Below are 15,492 nucleotides of genomic sequence, written 5' to 3'. Positions count from 1 at the left end.
GCCGTCTCTCCCCTACGCCATCCTCCAAGGTGCGAGGTTCAGCTTTTGGGGCTCGTTTTGCGTGGGTTGTTTTCTCTGTTTCGCCATCCTCCAAGGTGCGAGGTTCAGCTTTTGGGGCTCGTTTTGCGTGGGTTGTTTTCTCTGTTTCATGAAGGCCACTGGAAATGCCATGCCTCGTTTCCAGGCCTTTGCTAACAACCCTGCAGGACGTGCTCAGGAGTGACATTAACCATCTTCCCCGGCACCATAACCCCATTAATAGGATTATTCAGCAATCCCATAACCTGCAAGGGCGTTGCAGCTCACAGGGAAGAGGCTGTGCAATTCTTGTACGGGAAGCAGCCTACCACTGGGGTGTTTTAACTGCAGCGTTCCCTCTTGATTTGCAATCCACCTTCAGATCTGGTTCCCATGAAAAGGGTTTTCCTGCTGAGCCGCTCTCACACAGCTGAGGAAAGCTGCTGGCATCGTCCTCTAAAGGGCAGCACCAAACACTGGAGTTCCCCTGTGCACCCCAGTTTTTAACCAAGAAACCACCAGAAAAGACACACTAGACTTAACCTGAACATCACCAGTTCTAACTTCAGCTTTTATTTTTCACTCAAGTCAACAATCTATTGTTAAAGTAAACCCAGATCCAGGGAGAGAGGACAGCAATAGCTTCTGCCTACCACGTAGAGGCACACAGCTCAACAAAGGAGGGACCACATCATCTGTATTTCCAAACCTTTCTGCTTTCAAGTTACCTTGGAGATCATGAGTTTTATGCAAACCCTGTCACAAAAATAGTATTTTGAAAATTTTTTTATCTTTGCAGCAAGCTCTGGAATTGGCAGTTTGCCACAAAACTGAAACCTGTGGGGGCAGACACCACACCAGGCAGGCAGAGATGAGCTCCAAGCACAGCTGAGGTTTATTTTCACCCCTCAGAAAGAGGCAGCTGTTCCTGTAAGAGCTGACAGAGGGAACAGCCACTCACTTTTAGCCACACCTAATCACAGCCCAGCACCCAGGTATTCAGCTACAAACAGAGGCAGGATTATCTCATACTGAATTAATCAAGCTCTTTAGGCAGAGGGATACACTCCTTTCTGCTAACTCCACCATAAGCCATTGCACCTGTACCAGAGTCAAGGGACAGGGTCACTTCAGACCACAGTAACCACCCACTCAACACCCTGCGCTTTCCATTCACTGTAGTCTGAACAGGGGGACCAAGACACCTCAGAACCAGTCAAACTATTTACACTGTTGTGTCACTGTGACAAAAAAAAAAAAAAGGACATGTACAACCACTTTTGGTTTTGCATTGAGGCACGCAGTATTCCTGTAACACACAGCAGTGATTCCTGTAATCTCCACTGAGCACTTAACTCCACCAACCCACTGTCCCTAAGGAGCAAGTTCAATAGCCTCAAAGGAAACACCAAGACCTTCTCAGGATAACTAAGAGCATGGTTCAGAGACCACCCAGACACTCTCCAGGAAAGGAGGAACACAGAAAGCCAGGTCACTCGGTGACTGGGGAAGGATCCCCATCCCCTGACAGCACTGCAGGCTGGCACTGAGGACACCACCATGTAAGTCTCTTAAAGCCACCTGAGGGTCCAAGAGTTCCCTTCATCACTGCATGCCCGAGGGGACACTGCTCCTTCTGGTAGATCTGAGGGTGCAGCCCTTTGCCACGCAGCTTGCTGTGCAGCCAGTCAGAGCTGAACTGAATGGCACAGTCAAGCAGATGCTCCAGATCCGAGAGCGCCAAGAGAGAGCCTTGTGTTAACGGATTGATCTTGGCCAGGTACAAGATCTCATTCTTAATGATGTTCCCTGGAAAGGGTCAGAAATAAGGAGACAATAAGGATATTTCTTATCAAGATAATGCAGACCTATGGCTCCAATCTGCAGCTTCTGCCTCAGGGATCAGACCTAGCAACGCCCTTCCCCGTATAAGAGGTGACATGCAAAGAGTAGACTTACATCTGGGATTGGACTGGAAGATGTTCTCTTCCCACTACCCTTGAAGCAGACCTTCCTTTCTTCCACAGTACAAGCCAATGCATAGTCACACACACAAAGACGGTTTGCTGTGCTCACGCAGTGCACTCAAGAATCTGAAGCCTGTGGCTACAGACTGCAAGCCTTGTCCTCAGCAAGATGACCACATACCCTCAAGCTGGATCAACCAGAAGCCATAAGGCTAAGGAGTAAAAGGCTCAGACATGCAGCTCTGGATCTGTAGACATCCTACCCACCCACCTTCCTCCATTTCTTGCTCTACCACTATGCCCTGGAACTCACCCAGCCCTGAAAAATATCTTTGGTCTAAGAGGGTATAGCAGATGGGATCGGGTGCACGGAGGGCATCCAGCGCCCGGCCACGGTGGAACTCCACAGACAGTATGTCAGAAGCAGGATCAGTCCTTGGAGAAGAGCACCAGTACATTCGGCAGTTGTAGAAAACAAGGAAGCCTCCACTCTCAAAGTGCAGAACCAGCCTGGGAGAAGCAGAGAAGTTGAAGTCTCTCATCAGAAACATCCCTGTTATATTTCTGCTCTGGCCAAAGAAACTTGCACAGGAAGAGCAGAAAGAGACAGCAGCATAGCAATGGAGTGAAAAGCTACCAGAAGGTGAGAAAAGAGCCTGTACGTGACGTAAGCTTAGGGAGGAACACATAGCAAGGCATCAGTCCTCACACATGCCTACCTATTCTCATGAGAGCCAGGGAGACATCTTGAAGTACCAGTCCCCCATGCCTATACCCTCGTCCAGCTATTCCTTCCCTGCAGTTTATCACTGCACATGCTTGCGTGCACAGGGTCACAGCAGGCACTCCAACACACCAGGCCACCATCTTAATGCAAGGCAGCCTCTTTAACGATTTCAGCCAAGAAACTTGGTTGTGAACCCACACAGCCCGTGGGCAATTGTTCCTTACGCTGCTCCATGGTCCCTAGCCGAGAGACAGCAGCAGGCAGGGAGATGCATCAGCATCTTAGCTCTCCCCAGCAGGCAAGCCAGATGACCAAGGGCTCCAGCAGTAGGGTCCACAGTCAGGGAAACCGATGCTCAGAGTAGCACACAGAACTGACTACATCTGAATCTATTTGCGTAGAAATAAAGCAATCCTTCAAAAGACTGCAGGATGGGGGAGCAGCAAGTGTGTCCCTACCAAGTACGCCGCATACACAGGGGCCAGGCAGGCACCCACCTTGGACATTATTAACCACTGGTGTTAAACAGTTCACAAGAGCAGAGTCCACACTATCTTCCAGTATTTACCCCTTCCTTGTTCAGTACACTTCCAGTGGGACTTAGGACACAGACTGCAGCCTGTGTTTTCAATGCACTGCTGCCTTTAACAGCATCACTCCAGCCTATGCTTCCAGCTGCCCTAAATGTATGCTATTTATCCAAGGCTTTTTTTAAACATGTAATTGGGAGAAACTGGCATTTTCAGGGCATGATTCACTCTGGCATCCTGAAAGTTCTCTCTTGGAATAAAAATCTTAACTGAACTAGCACTATCATCCTTAGGCTGGCAGGCAACATGCATCCCACAAGTGCTCTGTGGGTTCCCTGGCTGAACACACCCCACACCCACTCATGCCATCTCTCATGCTTCCTTATCTTAAGAATCATCAGAGAAAAGACAGGGCTAAGAGCATCCCCACACAAATTTAGTTTGAGACAGAAGAGTGCCTCGCCAGGATGCGAGGCAGGGAGAAAGCAGAGTTTGTGAGGACTCCACTAAATACCTGGGTATAGGGTCCTTCCAGTCCCCCCTCTTATTGGCTTTGTTTGCTCTTGAGAACTCATTTGCCCGAATGCTGCCAAACAAGCCAAAGTGGAAGCGCAGCCAGTTGCCTGGACCCTCTGCTGTATCTGGGACTTCAGATCTTGAGTGCTGGAGTTCCTGCAGCTCCTTATCCTGGGGATGTATCTGTGGAGCACAAACCTGTTCTTGCCCTCCCTGGGCAGGAGAACTTGCCTCACTAGCCGCCTCTGTTTGCAGCACTGACTCTTCTGCAGTTGGTCCTAAGGGACCTTCAGCTGCCACAAATGCCAGGTACAAGTTCTTCCCATGAACCTGAGGAAAAAAAAAAAAAAAAAAGGCAGGATATACCGAGGATCCATGTAACCTCTGGCTGTTTCCATAGAAGTGACTATTTTCTACAACCTCTTTCAGATAGAAGGCACATCACCCCACCCTGAACACGGGTCATTAGCATCTGAGCCATTCCCATCAGAGCTGCAGTCATCCTCTCATCATCCCTTCTTTGTCTACATGAAGCACAAGGTGTTTGGATGCCACTCCAGTGTAAGCCCCTCCCAGAGGCTCCTGTCAGGCCAAAGAGACACACCAGGACGGACACTCAGGGTTTCGAAGTCTGTCATCACTGCTTCTCATTTGTCTCCCCACTTTGTGGTGGCCTTAAGTGTCTCAGGCTCGGATGACCTAACTCAAGGGTGGCTCTGAAGCCACAGGCTAGCCACAAATCACTGTTGAGCAGCTCACATCTATGCCCCTGGCTGAGACTATCATGTAATCAGAGGTGAGGCTGCACTAGCATTTGGTCAGTCAAGTCCAAATCATCATCTGAGGGAAGTCAGGCAAGTGAAGCCCCTAGCAGGACTGACCCAGCATGACTATCTCACAAGTGCCCACAGCATAGACATTTCAACCTAGCCAGGTGAAACTCTGCCCTCTGGTACAAGGGAAGCAACTGTGCAAGTTCACAGCTGAAGGAAACAAGGCTGCTGCTTCTGACATCCACATGAAGAAATCAACTCTCATCTTCTACCAACAGCCCTCACCAACACCTACTCCTTATCCCTCGAGAGGCACAGAACCAGTGCATTAGCATAACTGACTCAAAACTGCAAATAATTCTGGGCATCTCCATGTCTAGCCACATCACTACAACAGCCTCTCCTCACAGTAACCTTGATCCCAAACTTTGCAACACAGAGAAGTACTCCAAAACGTGCATTCACATCTCTTTGGCCACATGCACCTATTTTGTGGCTATAAACAAAGCCAATGGTCCATCTCAAACACAAGCTTGGTGTCATTCTGAGGTTATGCACCTTCCGTGACACAGATGCAGGACAACGGTGGGTGGTTTGGCTCATACTTGTCACGGACCATTAAGTTCATCTTTAGTACAGCTCACCTGGGAGTCCTGGAGCCTCAGGGCATTCAGGTCATTCACATTGATCTTCCGGCTGCTTCCCCCCACCTTGACCACCACTTGTCCTACAAAAGGGGAGGTCAGCAGCTGGAACTTCCTCACCGATGGGCCCTCTGGCATCTCCAGCAGCTGTTGAGGGAATAGCAGGTCCCTTGGTGCCCTAGACTTGAAGGAAAGTTGCAACTCAGAAATACGCAAAACCAGTCAGAGGCTGAGCTCGCCACAATCTCCTCACCCCATCCCTGTGGCAAAGTCCATGGAGAGAAACAGGTTCCTTTCAGGCCCAGGGAGGTGGGGGAATTTCTGTCCTTGGAGATATTAATAATTCAATCAAATAAGTCCCAGAGCAATCTGCTCTAACGATAGTTTTCACCCCACAAGCAGGAATTTGGCTTGGAGATCTCCAGAAGTCCTTTCCTACTGCAGGTTCTCTAGGAGTCATAGAGGACCTTAAATTAGACTGTTTAGCACCTCTCTCCTCACCAGGAACAAGAGCTCACCTAACTCCAACCATTCCCTCAGTTACAGCCTTGATGTCCCAGTACAAAGGAGGAAGGCAATCTTGCATATATATTAATGAACCAGAACCAAGGCAGGCCAGTGAGCCATCCTTTTCCTGATACAGCCACCAGGGCAAGCACTGCTCCCCGATCAGCCCTGGAGTTACCTCATCCCCTCCCCTTGCTTTACCAGCTGCTTGCCCCACTGACTGCAATGGCATGGGGCCAGTTAGGGAGCATTCATACACTCTACTAGCAGCACTGGGGATCAGAATACTCCGGATAAGGGGGAGATGAAGCAGCATCATCCTACAGCATCTGGTAGCTCCCTCCAGGAAGTCACACCAGTACATAAGAAGTTATTTCTGGCATGAAATCCCAGCGACATAATATGACACATGTCACTCGCAGTTCTTCTGAGGACTTCTGCCAGGACTGGGTGTACAAGAAAGCAGGCTCCAGGACAAGGAAAGCACCATTTGGCTTTCATTCCACAGTGCCAATTCCCCCTGCAGACTAATCCCAGAGGCTCAGCTTCGAGCTCCACAGCACTCAGTACGAGGCTCTGAGCTACCTGGCACAGCTCTGAGAGCGCTTGATGTGAAAATCAACAGCAATGTTGTGCACGGTCCCCCACCAGAAGAGTCATTCCCACTTCACTCTAGCATCTCAGCTTCTCTGCTGTCTGGGCTAGCTCAGATACAGCAGCCCATGCTTGCATCGGCTCAAAGCAACTGTGAAACCAAAGCCTTCGGTACCACATGCTCCTGCCACAGCAAGGGGACATCCTCGTCCACCGAAGCTTTTAGCCTAGAAGAGGCCTTTAAGCCAGCACCGAGGTGTGGACATACCCTCAACAGGAGCAGGCAAGGCAGCATGGCTGTAAAAGCCTTCATGTCCTGCAGCACAAACCAAAGCCCTTCTGGAAGAGCTCAAGAGGAAAACATGTCAGGGAATGTTACCTGGATCCAAGACATGAAATTAAAAATATTAATTGGTCATACAGGCTAGCTTTCCCAGGAGTAAAAGACTGAGCTTTATTCCTGTGTCTCCTAGGGCATGGGATAATTATTTACAGGCCTGCTCCAGTTTCACCCAAAACAGCTGCATATTGTGTTCAGACTTTAGTCAAAAGGCAATTGCAGATCAAGAGTCAGCTAAAGAGATGCTCCTGCTGGCAAAGGCACCGGCAGCCATCTGGATCCCTGGGAGCAGCATTCAGCCACTGGACACAGGTCATCCAAGGCGTCTGCCCATGCCCCAGACCCTCTGGGTCTTCCTCCTGACTATCCAGGCACTGGCTTCACATCAGGCAGCAGGGAATGAGCCCCAGGACAGATCACACAGCTCAGAGCCCAAGGAAGCTCATCACCTGCAGAGCTGCACAGCTCCAGTTGCTGCTGATTCAGTTCACAATGGGCTCGTTGTGAGAGAGTACAAGTGCTGAGCAGTTTGTAAGGTTTTAATGCACACACTCCCGCAGCTGTAGCCACTCTGGACAGCACAGTAATGCTCCTCTTCAAGAGGAGAGGCTGCCCTTTCCCCCAGGGCTTCAGAAGAACGAGCATCTGTTGTCTCTGGTCCCCTCCTTCTCTCCATGGACCTTCCTACTTCACCTTTTCACTCCAAACCTACTTCAGGCTCTTCCAAAATGCTTCCTCCTCCAAGGAGGAAGAGGAGGATAACAAGCCCCAGCCCTCTGCAGGGCATGACACCCACCTCCCCAAGAGCATGACCACCGCAACCCAGACCCTGTCCCAGCAAGCCACCTGAGCTGGTACCACTACAGGTCTGGAGCAGGGAGCCAGGCCTCCAGGAGAAATCCTCCCCATGCATGGGCTCATTTCCAGACCTTGTGCTCATACAGAAACCAAGCACCCACACTGGAACAAGGCTGCCAAGTCCATCCACCTCGACCCAGCTTTACCTGCACACCCACACTGCCAGCTCACCTGTACCCAGGGACTGCAGACCCACACCCCGCTGCAGAGGAAGCCCCACCATGGCTTCAAACCCCTGCACAAGGCTTCTGCAGGGACTTCAGGGCACAGCCCTGACCCTCCACATGCAACTGGGGGGGGGGGGGGGGTGTGCAGAGCTCTCCATCTTCTCACACTCAGCAAAGCATCAATTTCCAGCTCTCCAAAACAACTGAGCCCAGAGTTTCCACCCCATTTCCCCCCAGGGCAGTGGAGGCACTCATTGCACTCCCCCCAAGCCTCACATCCAGCCCTCAAGCCACTGCCCTTCCCTTATGCATGCACCTGGGGGGCACACCATGCAGCCTTTCTCCCCTACTTCATTGCCCCCTTCTGCTCCTCCACGCTCCAGAGCCCTTCCTCTGCCCCCAGTTCCCCTTCCAACACCCCCAGCCACCTCCCACAGGATCTCTACCCTCTCCATAACCAACCTACACACCCTCAACACCACCTCCCACACCCAAAACCCTTCTGCCCGCCCACCCACTTTTATAGGGGAGGAGGACCCTCCCCCCCAATTGCAGGGAAGCTTCCCAATTGGCTGGTAGGGGAGGAATGGGTGGTGTTTCAAGTGCTAGCCATGCTCACCCCACCAGCTGTCTGGGAACTGGTTGGACTGGGAAGGAAGCTGGCCACCCTGGGAGGCAGGTTGGGTGTTTTTGGGAGGGCTGTGTTTAGCCACCTCCACCCTCTGCAGAAGCACAGCCCTTGCTGGCAATGTGATTTTGGCTTGAGGGTGGTGTCTCTGAGTTCAGCTGGAAGCATTCAAGCTGAACAACAGCCTACTATGCAAAACCATGTTAGTGAGCAGACCAAAAAGATAAGTCACGATGGCAGTAAAGTGCCCTGAGGAGGTTTTCCCCTCTCCGCTGCGCTAGGGGGATTACCTGCTGCATGGAAAACATATTGGGTGCTTTTCCCCCTTTGTATTAAAATCACAGAATGGTTTGGGTTGGAAGGGACTTTAAAGATCATCCAGTTCCAGCCCCCCTGCCACGGGCAGGGATACATTCCACTAGATCAGGTTGCTCAAAGCCTCATCCAACCTGGCCTTCAATTGCTCCATTGCTGCGTCTGTCACTTCTGGTGTTTGTCATCCTGCGTCGACCATCCCCGTTCCTACCTCAAGAAGGGGCTCAGTGTGACTCTGGACTTGGAGGAAACGTCCAGTCTCCTGTAATGACTCATTGCTTGGGAGTCCCCAAATCTGAGCAATTAATTTACCAATGATATTGCCTCTCATTAGAAACTAACATTTATTTGGAAAAACATTTCCACCATGAGGGGGGTCAAACACTGGAACAGGAACCCGGAGAGGCTGTAGGATTTCCATCCTTGGGGATATTCAACACTTGACTGAACAGGACCCTGAGAAACCTGATCTAGTCCCTTCTGATTTAAATTACACTGTAATTCTGTCATTATGACCTCCCCAGGACAGGACCCATTGCACCATTGCTTCTTCAGGTGCACTGCAAATGTGATCATTTACCCCCAGCCCTCTCCAAGAAGCCTGTGAAGGTAGTCAGAGTCAAGCAGCAGCCTTCTGTTTTTATTATCATTGTTTTATTTCCATTAGTTCTAAAGGTGTAGAAGTTACGTGGATTGGTAGCCATACTACTTCATAATATATAGTTTTTTAGATCTTTAAATAATTACAGCTTGTTCAGTTGGTTGGTTTCCCTCTCCCCCTTACAAATAAGTGTCTGTTTCCATGGGACCTTCCCAAATGACCTGGGAAGCTTCAAACTTTATACATGGCGGGGGGGGGGAAGCAAAACAAAGCACCACCCCTGACACAGTCACAGCTTCAATGTTATATTAAGAGTTGTTGATCGGTTTTAAAGCTCCCTTACAATATTCCTGAGCTCCTCCTGATTACGCCCTCTCCAGTCAGCCCATAAGACTGCAAGCGAAATATGGATCTCTTCTGATCAATTTACAAAAGAAGAACTGAAGTGATTCAAGATATTGCACTTCCACAAAGAGGAAAGACATTTAGAAATGGTTAAATGACCTTTCTACCCCTCTGGCTCCCCGTCCTGGTTCTTGTCTGCTCATTTCACTCTGGTGACCACTGAGCCATTGCAAAGGTCTGGCTTGGCACAATCAAACCTTGTGCTGCAAACCCTTCGACATCAAAATTTGTATGTATGATTAGTGATGACCTCTAAGGGAACAAATCCCACAAATGCATTTATACACGTGCTTAAGTGTTTTTCAGGACTGGGCCCTTCCCTCTTACGCCTCAGGGCAGGGATGGTTCTTGATCCTGCATTTGTGTAGCACCTGGCCTGGTATGTTCCTCATTAGGTTCTCCAGCCAAGCTGCAATGAAATAAATTATAGTAATAATAATAGCAAAAATTATCTTGCCTAATAATTGTATCCAATTTCATTAGCAAAACAGGCTCTAAATGCCTCCCTCGTCATGGGAAGGAAAGCAGAGCTCAGATGGAACCCAGAATTTTGTAAGTTGCTCCTCCTGCTAGAATAAGTTGAGTGTCCTGAAACTGGTAGCACTTTTATCCTCTAGTCCTGCGAGTATCCCTTCATCTGTCACTTCTGGTGTCATCCTGCATTGGCCATCCCAGCGTCTACGTACAAGAAGGGGCTCTGTGTGACTCCTGGGCTTGGAGACAACATTCAGTCTCCTGCAGTGACTCATTGCTTGGGAGTCCCCAAGCCTGAGCAATTAATTTACCAATGATTTTGCCTCTCATTAGAATCTAACATTTATTTGGGAAAACTTTTCCACCATGAGGGTGGTGAATAGCTCTACAACAGTTTTGGATGATTGAAAAGAACAACAGAACCAGGTGTATCTGAACTTCTACTGCTTGTGGTGCAAAAGGGGGGACAAAAGAGCTAATTTCTACCACTAAAAAGAGCCAAGTTGTCCTCATAGCTGCCAGAGCCTCACCTTCTTAATGCAGACATCTTGTTCTGTTACCAGGGTCCTTGTAAATGCTCCTCACTGTGTTTCAAGAATTATTTTTAAGGCTTTGAGGATGGCTGAGAACCAGTTAACAAATCTCTACCATGGTCATTTAGATAACCTGAGGGATCATAAGGCGGGCTTATGTCCTGCAGGGTTTTTCCCCTCTTGTATTGCGAGCAGACCCCTTTATGGCATTCCAGAGTGTGTTTTAAGGGCAGGAGAAAAATTCAGCCAGGGAGTTTAGCTTTGAGGGCAGTAGGAGTGCAGTGATAAGGCAAGGTGGACAGAGCCTCTGGGAGCATATGTATGGAAAGAGAAATGGGGTGTGTGGTTGGTCTGGACTTTAGCTCCTCTTCAGGAGGCCACCTGCTCCCCTCCCTCTCAGGCTGTCCAGAGTAGTTCTAGGTATCTCAAATGTGTGCATTAGCCAAGTGGCATCTTTGTGGTGCATGCTTCTCTGTTACGGACAGGAATTCACAGCCAGATCCCAAGGGAGCTCAATTGCCATTTACAAAGGAATATAGTTCAAGGAGGAGGCTGGCTAAAGACCTGCGTGCCCGGGGAGAAAGGCCTTTATTTTTCCACCCCAAATTCATATTTTTAGGTGCTATTTCTGGCCTCTTCTCAGCAGCCTACCAGGCCTGAGCAGAATCACATAATTTCATTTATTTTTATTCATGTTTCATGAATATCTTTTTCTTGTCTGTAATGAGGATAGACCCTGCATTAGCTCAACAAGACAGAGTGGAAGCTCTGGTGCAAACACCATCCAGCCATTCCCATGGCATCACTGCCATGGTGTTTTTCTCTGGGGAGTGCAGAGGGTCTGTCACTCCTCCAACACCCTGCAAATCTGAGTTGCACAGGGCACAGGCAATGTGGAAGGGTCCAGGTCTCTACTGTGACTCCAGTCCCAGTCTTTATCACGACCAGTCCAGTTGAATCCTTCTCCTTAAAGAAGCTTTTCTACCATCAGGAGGAAAGTGGCGAGTTCAAGCAAAGACAATACAATGCCATTCTTTTGCTTCAAACATGTATGTGGCTTTCCTCTTCGCCAAGCCATGTATCTTGGTGTTTGGGTGGAAACACTCTGTGGGAATGTTAAACAGCGGGAGACAGGGGATGGCACATTTGGGAGGGATGCACAATCCCTCTTCTAGATTTTCACTTTGTATTTCTGTACTCGAGTTCTGGATGCAGGGAGGAAAACAAAGGAGCTGGAAAGGCAAGAAAGGTAACAGAGTTTGGGAGTGGACAGAAACAAGAGTGGAGAATCTTGTAGGATGAGGTCTCCCAGAAATTCTCTGCCTGGACAGGCAAAGCTGTCCTTCCTCAGAAATGTCAATGAAAACATCATGGCAAGCATCTGGTGAAGCACTTAGACTGCACAGGGGAGCTGTGGCATCTGCGATGCTGGAGTTTGTTAAGCCCATGCTAGAGAAAGAGCAGTCAGGGCTAGGTTAGGTAGAATTGATCCCTTTGGGAAAAGGGAATAAGTCAGTGAGCTCTCAGCATCAATTCCAACTCCATTTGCTAGGATTCCCTGGTTGCTGAGAGCCTTATGGGCAAGAAAAAACATGAGTCTTGTTTAATACTCATGCATGAATGGAGTTATGCGTCTCTTGCAGGCAAGCAAGTCTATGCACATGCTTGGTAAAGAAAACGGCCCCTGCCTACCTCCATTAGAGGCTGAAGCGTTTGCTTGTTGCAAAAGGTGAAATCCTAAAGGGTTAGATGTGTGAAATGGTCATGAGCCAGCTGATAGGGGGAAAGTGGGCACTCACAGTACAGCCAAAAATAAATGACAATCAGATTTCATCAATGACATCAAAACCAACATAAAAGTATGCAAAATAATTAAATTAACTGTCTCAAAAGCAATGGCACAGCAGCGTTAGAAGAGCATCTTTCACTTGCTGTGCTCTTGAATAATCTCTAAGCCTGGCTTGTAGCTATCCATAAGGGAAGAGCCCAGCAATTTCCTCCAGGATTTGATGACGAACATGGGTCTCCTCTACCTGCTTCCAGAAGGTTCCTCTTTCCAAAAGCTCCCTTTGACTTTGGACAGACCTTCTCCAGGCTCAGCCAACAACCTTTTGGAAACACAGTCCCATGATTTTGTAATGATAAATAGGAAAGGAGTTACTATTAAATACGGACATTCATTAGCTTTTCAGACCATCTAGGAAAATGAAGACAATGCTCTAGATGTGTGAGCTGAGGATGGGGGAGTGGGGGCGTCTCTATTTTTCTCTGCCCTAGGTCATATCAAATCCGCTAAAGCCACCACAGCATGTCTAGTGAAGTCTGTTCAACAAACTGTTCTAGAACTGGCTCCATTTGGTGGAAGATCACTGAATTTGGGTAATGAGAAGATGGTGGCATTTTCTTCTGGTCAGGAAAAGAATGGATGGTAACAGAAGAAAAACGGTGTCTCTGCTCCACCATTGTCGGAGTCTTAAATGCCAGATATTTTTAAATAAACAAAACTCAAGAACTGTGTCCATCTTTGTGTTTCTGGCTATTTCATAGAAGGTAGTGACAATCAAATAGAGAGGCTCATTTAAATTGGGAAAAAAGGCTTCAAATCCGTTAGTTACTTTGAGATTTGAGTCTTCTCTGTTCGTTGTATAAGTGCTCTCCTACACCTCAGATAAGTCCTCTTTTACCTCTTTGCTGGAACATCTCACAAGGGGAGAGAAGGCAGGAGAGCAGGGGAGGTGGGAAACAACATCGACTTGATGGTTACATGGCATCTTCTTCATTTCTCAAGCGGATCAGCCTGAAGTTCATGGGTGGAAGACCAGGTTATGCAGTTATGATGTCCCCATGGTTTTCAGCTAACACCAGGCTGTTCCAGGAGTCCTGTTTGGAGCTGGTTTGTGGAGACTGGCTGATAGCTGACTGGTAAGCCTGCGGGGAAAGCTTCAGAGCTGAAATCGCAGGGTGAATAGATGATCCATGTCCGGACATGGCAGAGACTGAGAATGCCTATGGAAAAAGGACAATCCTGTGAACAAAGCTTCAAACCACAGAGGACCATATGAATACCTTTATGGGGGGCTGGTGCTATGGTAATAACATAGCTGCAGATAGCAGCTTATGCATGATACTTTGGACAGGCTCTTTCCTTCTTGTTCTAGACCCTGTTCTTTCCTACTGCTGCATACAGGATATCTTGTTCTCTTTTAAATGTCAGAAATGATCGTTTTACCTCCCAAGGCTTGAGATTTCATTGGCCTGGGCCTCTCCTAGCTTTTGAATGGCCTCCTATGGATTGTAAGACACATTAACAATGCTGCAAAGTGCTGCAGGTGCAGGATCGGTCCAGAACAACACTCAGCCATGTATTTTTTCTCCAGGGAGAAAACTGGAGTTCCCTGTATGAACCCAAAAGGAGAGCAACTATCACATAGTGCTGTCTCTTACTCGTGCTGTACAATAGGGATCATAAACCGAGGCACGGTTATTAAACCTGCACACAGATCAGCTTCCAGATCTGGGTGTTGCTCAGCAGGATACGCACCTTGTGCGGATGCAGTGCTGGTCCCAAGACATCTAGTGGTGGATATGGTACAGAGCACACCACTTGACCCTGCAGCTCTCTGCCATCATGCTGGCTTGCTTTACCTTCGCAGGGACTCAACTCAAGTTAGATTTGGGCTGTGTGAGTTTATTCTCCTCACACTGCATTTCTCATATCACTCAACACACAGCCAGCCAGTGCAGAGAAAGTAGGGTAATATTGCCAAATTTTTTCCTTGCTCAAGACAAATCAGATCAAATCATAAAAAGGGAATGGGCATTTTCTTGCTGTGGGACCTATATAGCTGCCCAGCTAGAAGGAATTTCATGTTTTCAGCAAAGCTACTACTTCTTCTTGTCCATTCAGAACTGCAGTACATCATTAAAAATCTATATTGTGCTGTAGACATGGTGACAAGAATGTGGGGTTTTGCCCCAACCTAGAGAATAGGTCTCACTGTGGACTCCTAGACCCCTGGGTTGAAAATAGGCAGCCTTTTTCCACAGAGTTTTTGAGGATGCTCTTCTCACCATGTCTACCGTCCTAGTTCCCATCTTTGTCCCACTGCCAACATCTCCCCTCTGTACCTGAGAAATTGGGCTGGTGTGCCCATAATGAGATGAGAGCCCAGGTTCTGTTTTTATGGGGCGCATTTCCTCAGTGGTCGTGGCACTGCTGCTGCTGCTGGTGGAGCTGGTGGTCGGGGTAAGACTCTCACTGCTGGATGGACCTGTGAGAAAGCAGACAGTAAACCGTACTCTTCTCAAAGACTTTTCAGTGCAGAGCTGTACCCACCCACCCGAAGTTACTGTAAGTAAAAATAAAAAAAAAAAGAAATAGTGGGAAGGGCTTTGTTGCTGCTGAAAGGCATTCACACATCCCCCATTTTTTAAGAATCAGCCCATTTTGTTGTTGGGTGTCTGACTCACAGGACGTGATGGTCAGAAACAGAAGTGCACACACATATACACATACAATAAACTCCCCTGTTCGACACTTACCTGCTGGCGTCTTTGCTTTGTTAACGTTCTTCGGCTTGCGCTTCCTCGTCTGAATGCCCTCTTTTCTCATTGCTAAAGGCCTTGGAACCTACAGACCCAAATATAAAAGCACACTGGTTTCTGTATGTCCATAACGTCATCTAGGATAATGCAATTCCAGCTCTACCTTGTAGGCTCCATGAAAACCAGCTGATTTAATTGAAAGCAACAACAAGATGGAGCCTAAATTCACTGGTCAGCACTGCTGTGTGAAGAGATATGTCACAGCTACAAGATGTGCATCCAAATGGGAATAGATAGACTTTTCACACCATAGCTATTGAGTGTTTTAAGGCCAGAAGGGAAAAACAGCT

At 48.3% G+C, this 15,492-nt stretch overlaps 2 protein-coding genes across 5 annotated transcripts in view; both read right to left on the bottom strand.

Moving 5' to 3' along the window:
• Window positions 1-1,501: 1,501 nt before the first annotated feature.
• Window positions 1,502-8,001, bottom strand: NEIL2 (nei like DNA glycosylase 2). Its single transcript, XM_030037037.2, has 5 exons — window positions 7,958-8,001; window positions 5,176-5,353; window positions 3,757-4,088; window positions 2,299-2,495; window positions 1,502-1,827 (listed from the first exon to the last, which is right to left on the bottom strand). The coding sequence occupies exons 2-5, from the start codon at window positions 5,311-5,313 to the stop codon at window positions 1,511-1,513; spliced, it is 984 nt and encodes a 327-aa protein (XP_029892897.1). The 5' UTR covers window positions 5,314-5,353; window positions 7,958-8,001; the 3' UTR covers window positions 1,502-1,510.
• A 1,218-nt stretch (window positions 8,002-9,219) lies between these two features.
• The window catches only part of GATA4 (GATA binding protein 4), a 29,991-nt gene continuing 23,718 nt past the window's right edge, over window positions 9,220-15,492 (bottom strand). For all 4 annotated transcript variants that reach the window (XM_030037909.2, XM_030037911.2, XM_030037910.2 and 1 more), the window contains 3 exons: window positions 15,140-15,227; window positions 14,726-14,868; window positions 9,220-13,603 (listed from right to left, as the gene is read on the bottom strand). In XM_030037909.2, the coding sequence (XP_029893769.1) occupies window positions 13,421-13,603; window positions 14,726-14,868; window positions 15,140-15,227 (414 nt within the window). In that variant the 3' untranslated portion in view covers window positions 9,220-13,420. The remainder of the gene's footprint in view (window positions 13,604-14,725; window positions 14,869-15,139; window positions 15,228-15,492) is intronic.

Source organism: Aquila chrysaetos, chromosome 15 (genome assembly GCF_900496995.4).
Source record: "Aquila chrysaetos chrysaetos chromosome 15, bAquChr1.4, whole genome shotgun sequence".
Taxonomy (NCBI): domain Eukaryota; kingdom Metazoa; phylum Chordata; class Aves; order Accipitriformes; family Accipitridae; genus Aquila; species Aquila chrysaetos.
The sequence above is the reverse complement of the archived record's forward strand: the minus strand, read 5'-3'. Positions and strand labels throughout refer to the sequence as shown.

What these genes read in the sequence shown, in the direction of transcription:
- NEIL2 (XM_030037037.2), bottom strand. Translation starts at nt 5,313, where the DNA reads ATGCCAGAGGGCCCATCGGTGAGGAAGTTCCAGCTGCTGACCTCCCCT. An exon ending in TGAGGCTCCAGGACTCCCAG is followed by an intron (nt 4,089 to 5,175) that starts GTGAGCTGTACT and finishes TTTTTTCCTCAG; the next exon opens with GTTCATGGGAAGAACTTGTA. An exon ending in TGGAAGGACCCTATACCCAG is followed by an intron (nt 2,496 to 3,756) that starts GTATTTAGTGGA and finishes TGCTTCTCCCAG; the next exon opens with GCTGGTTCTGCACTTTGAGA.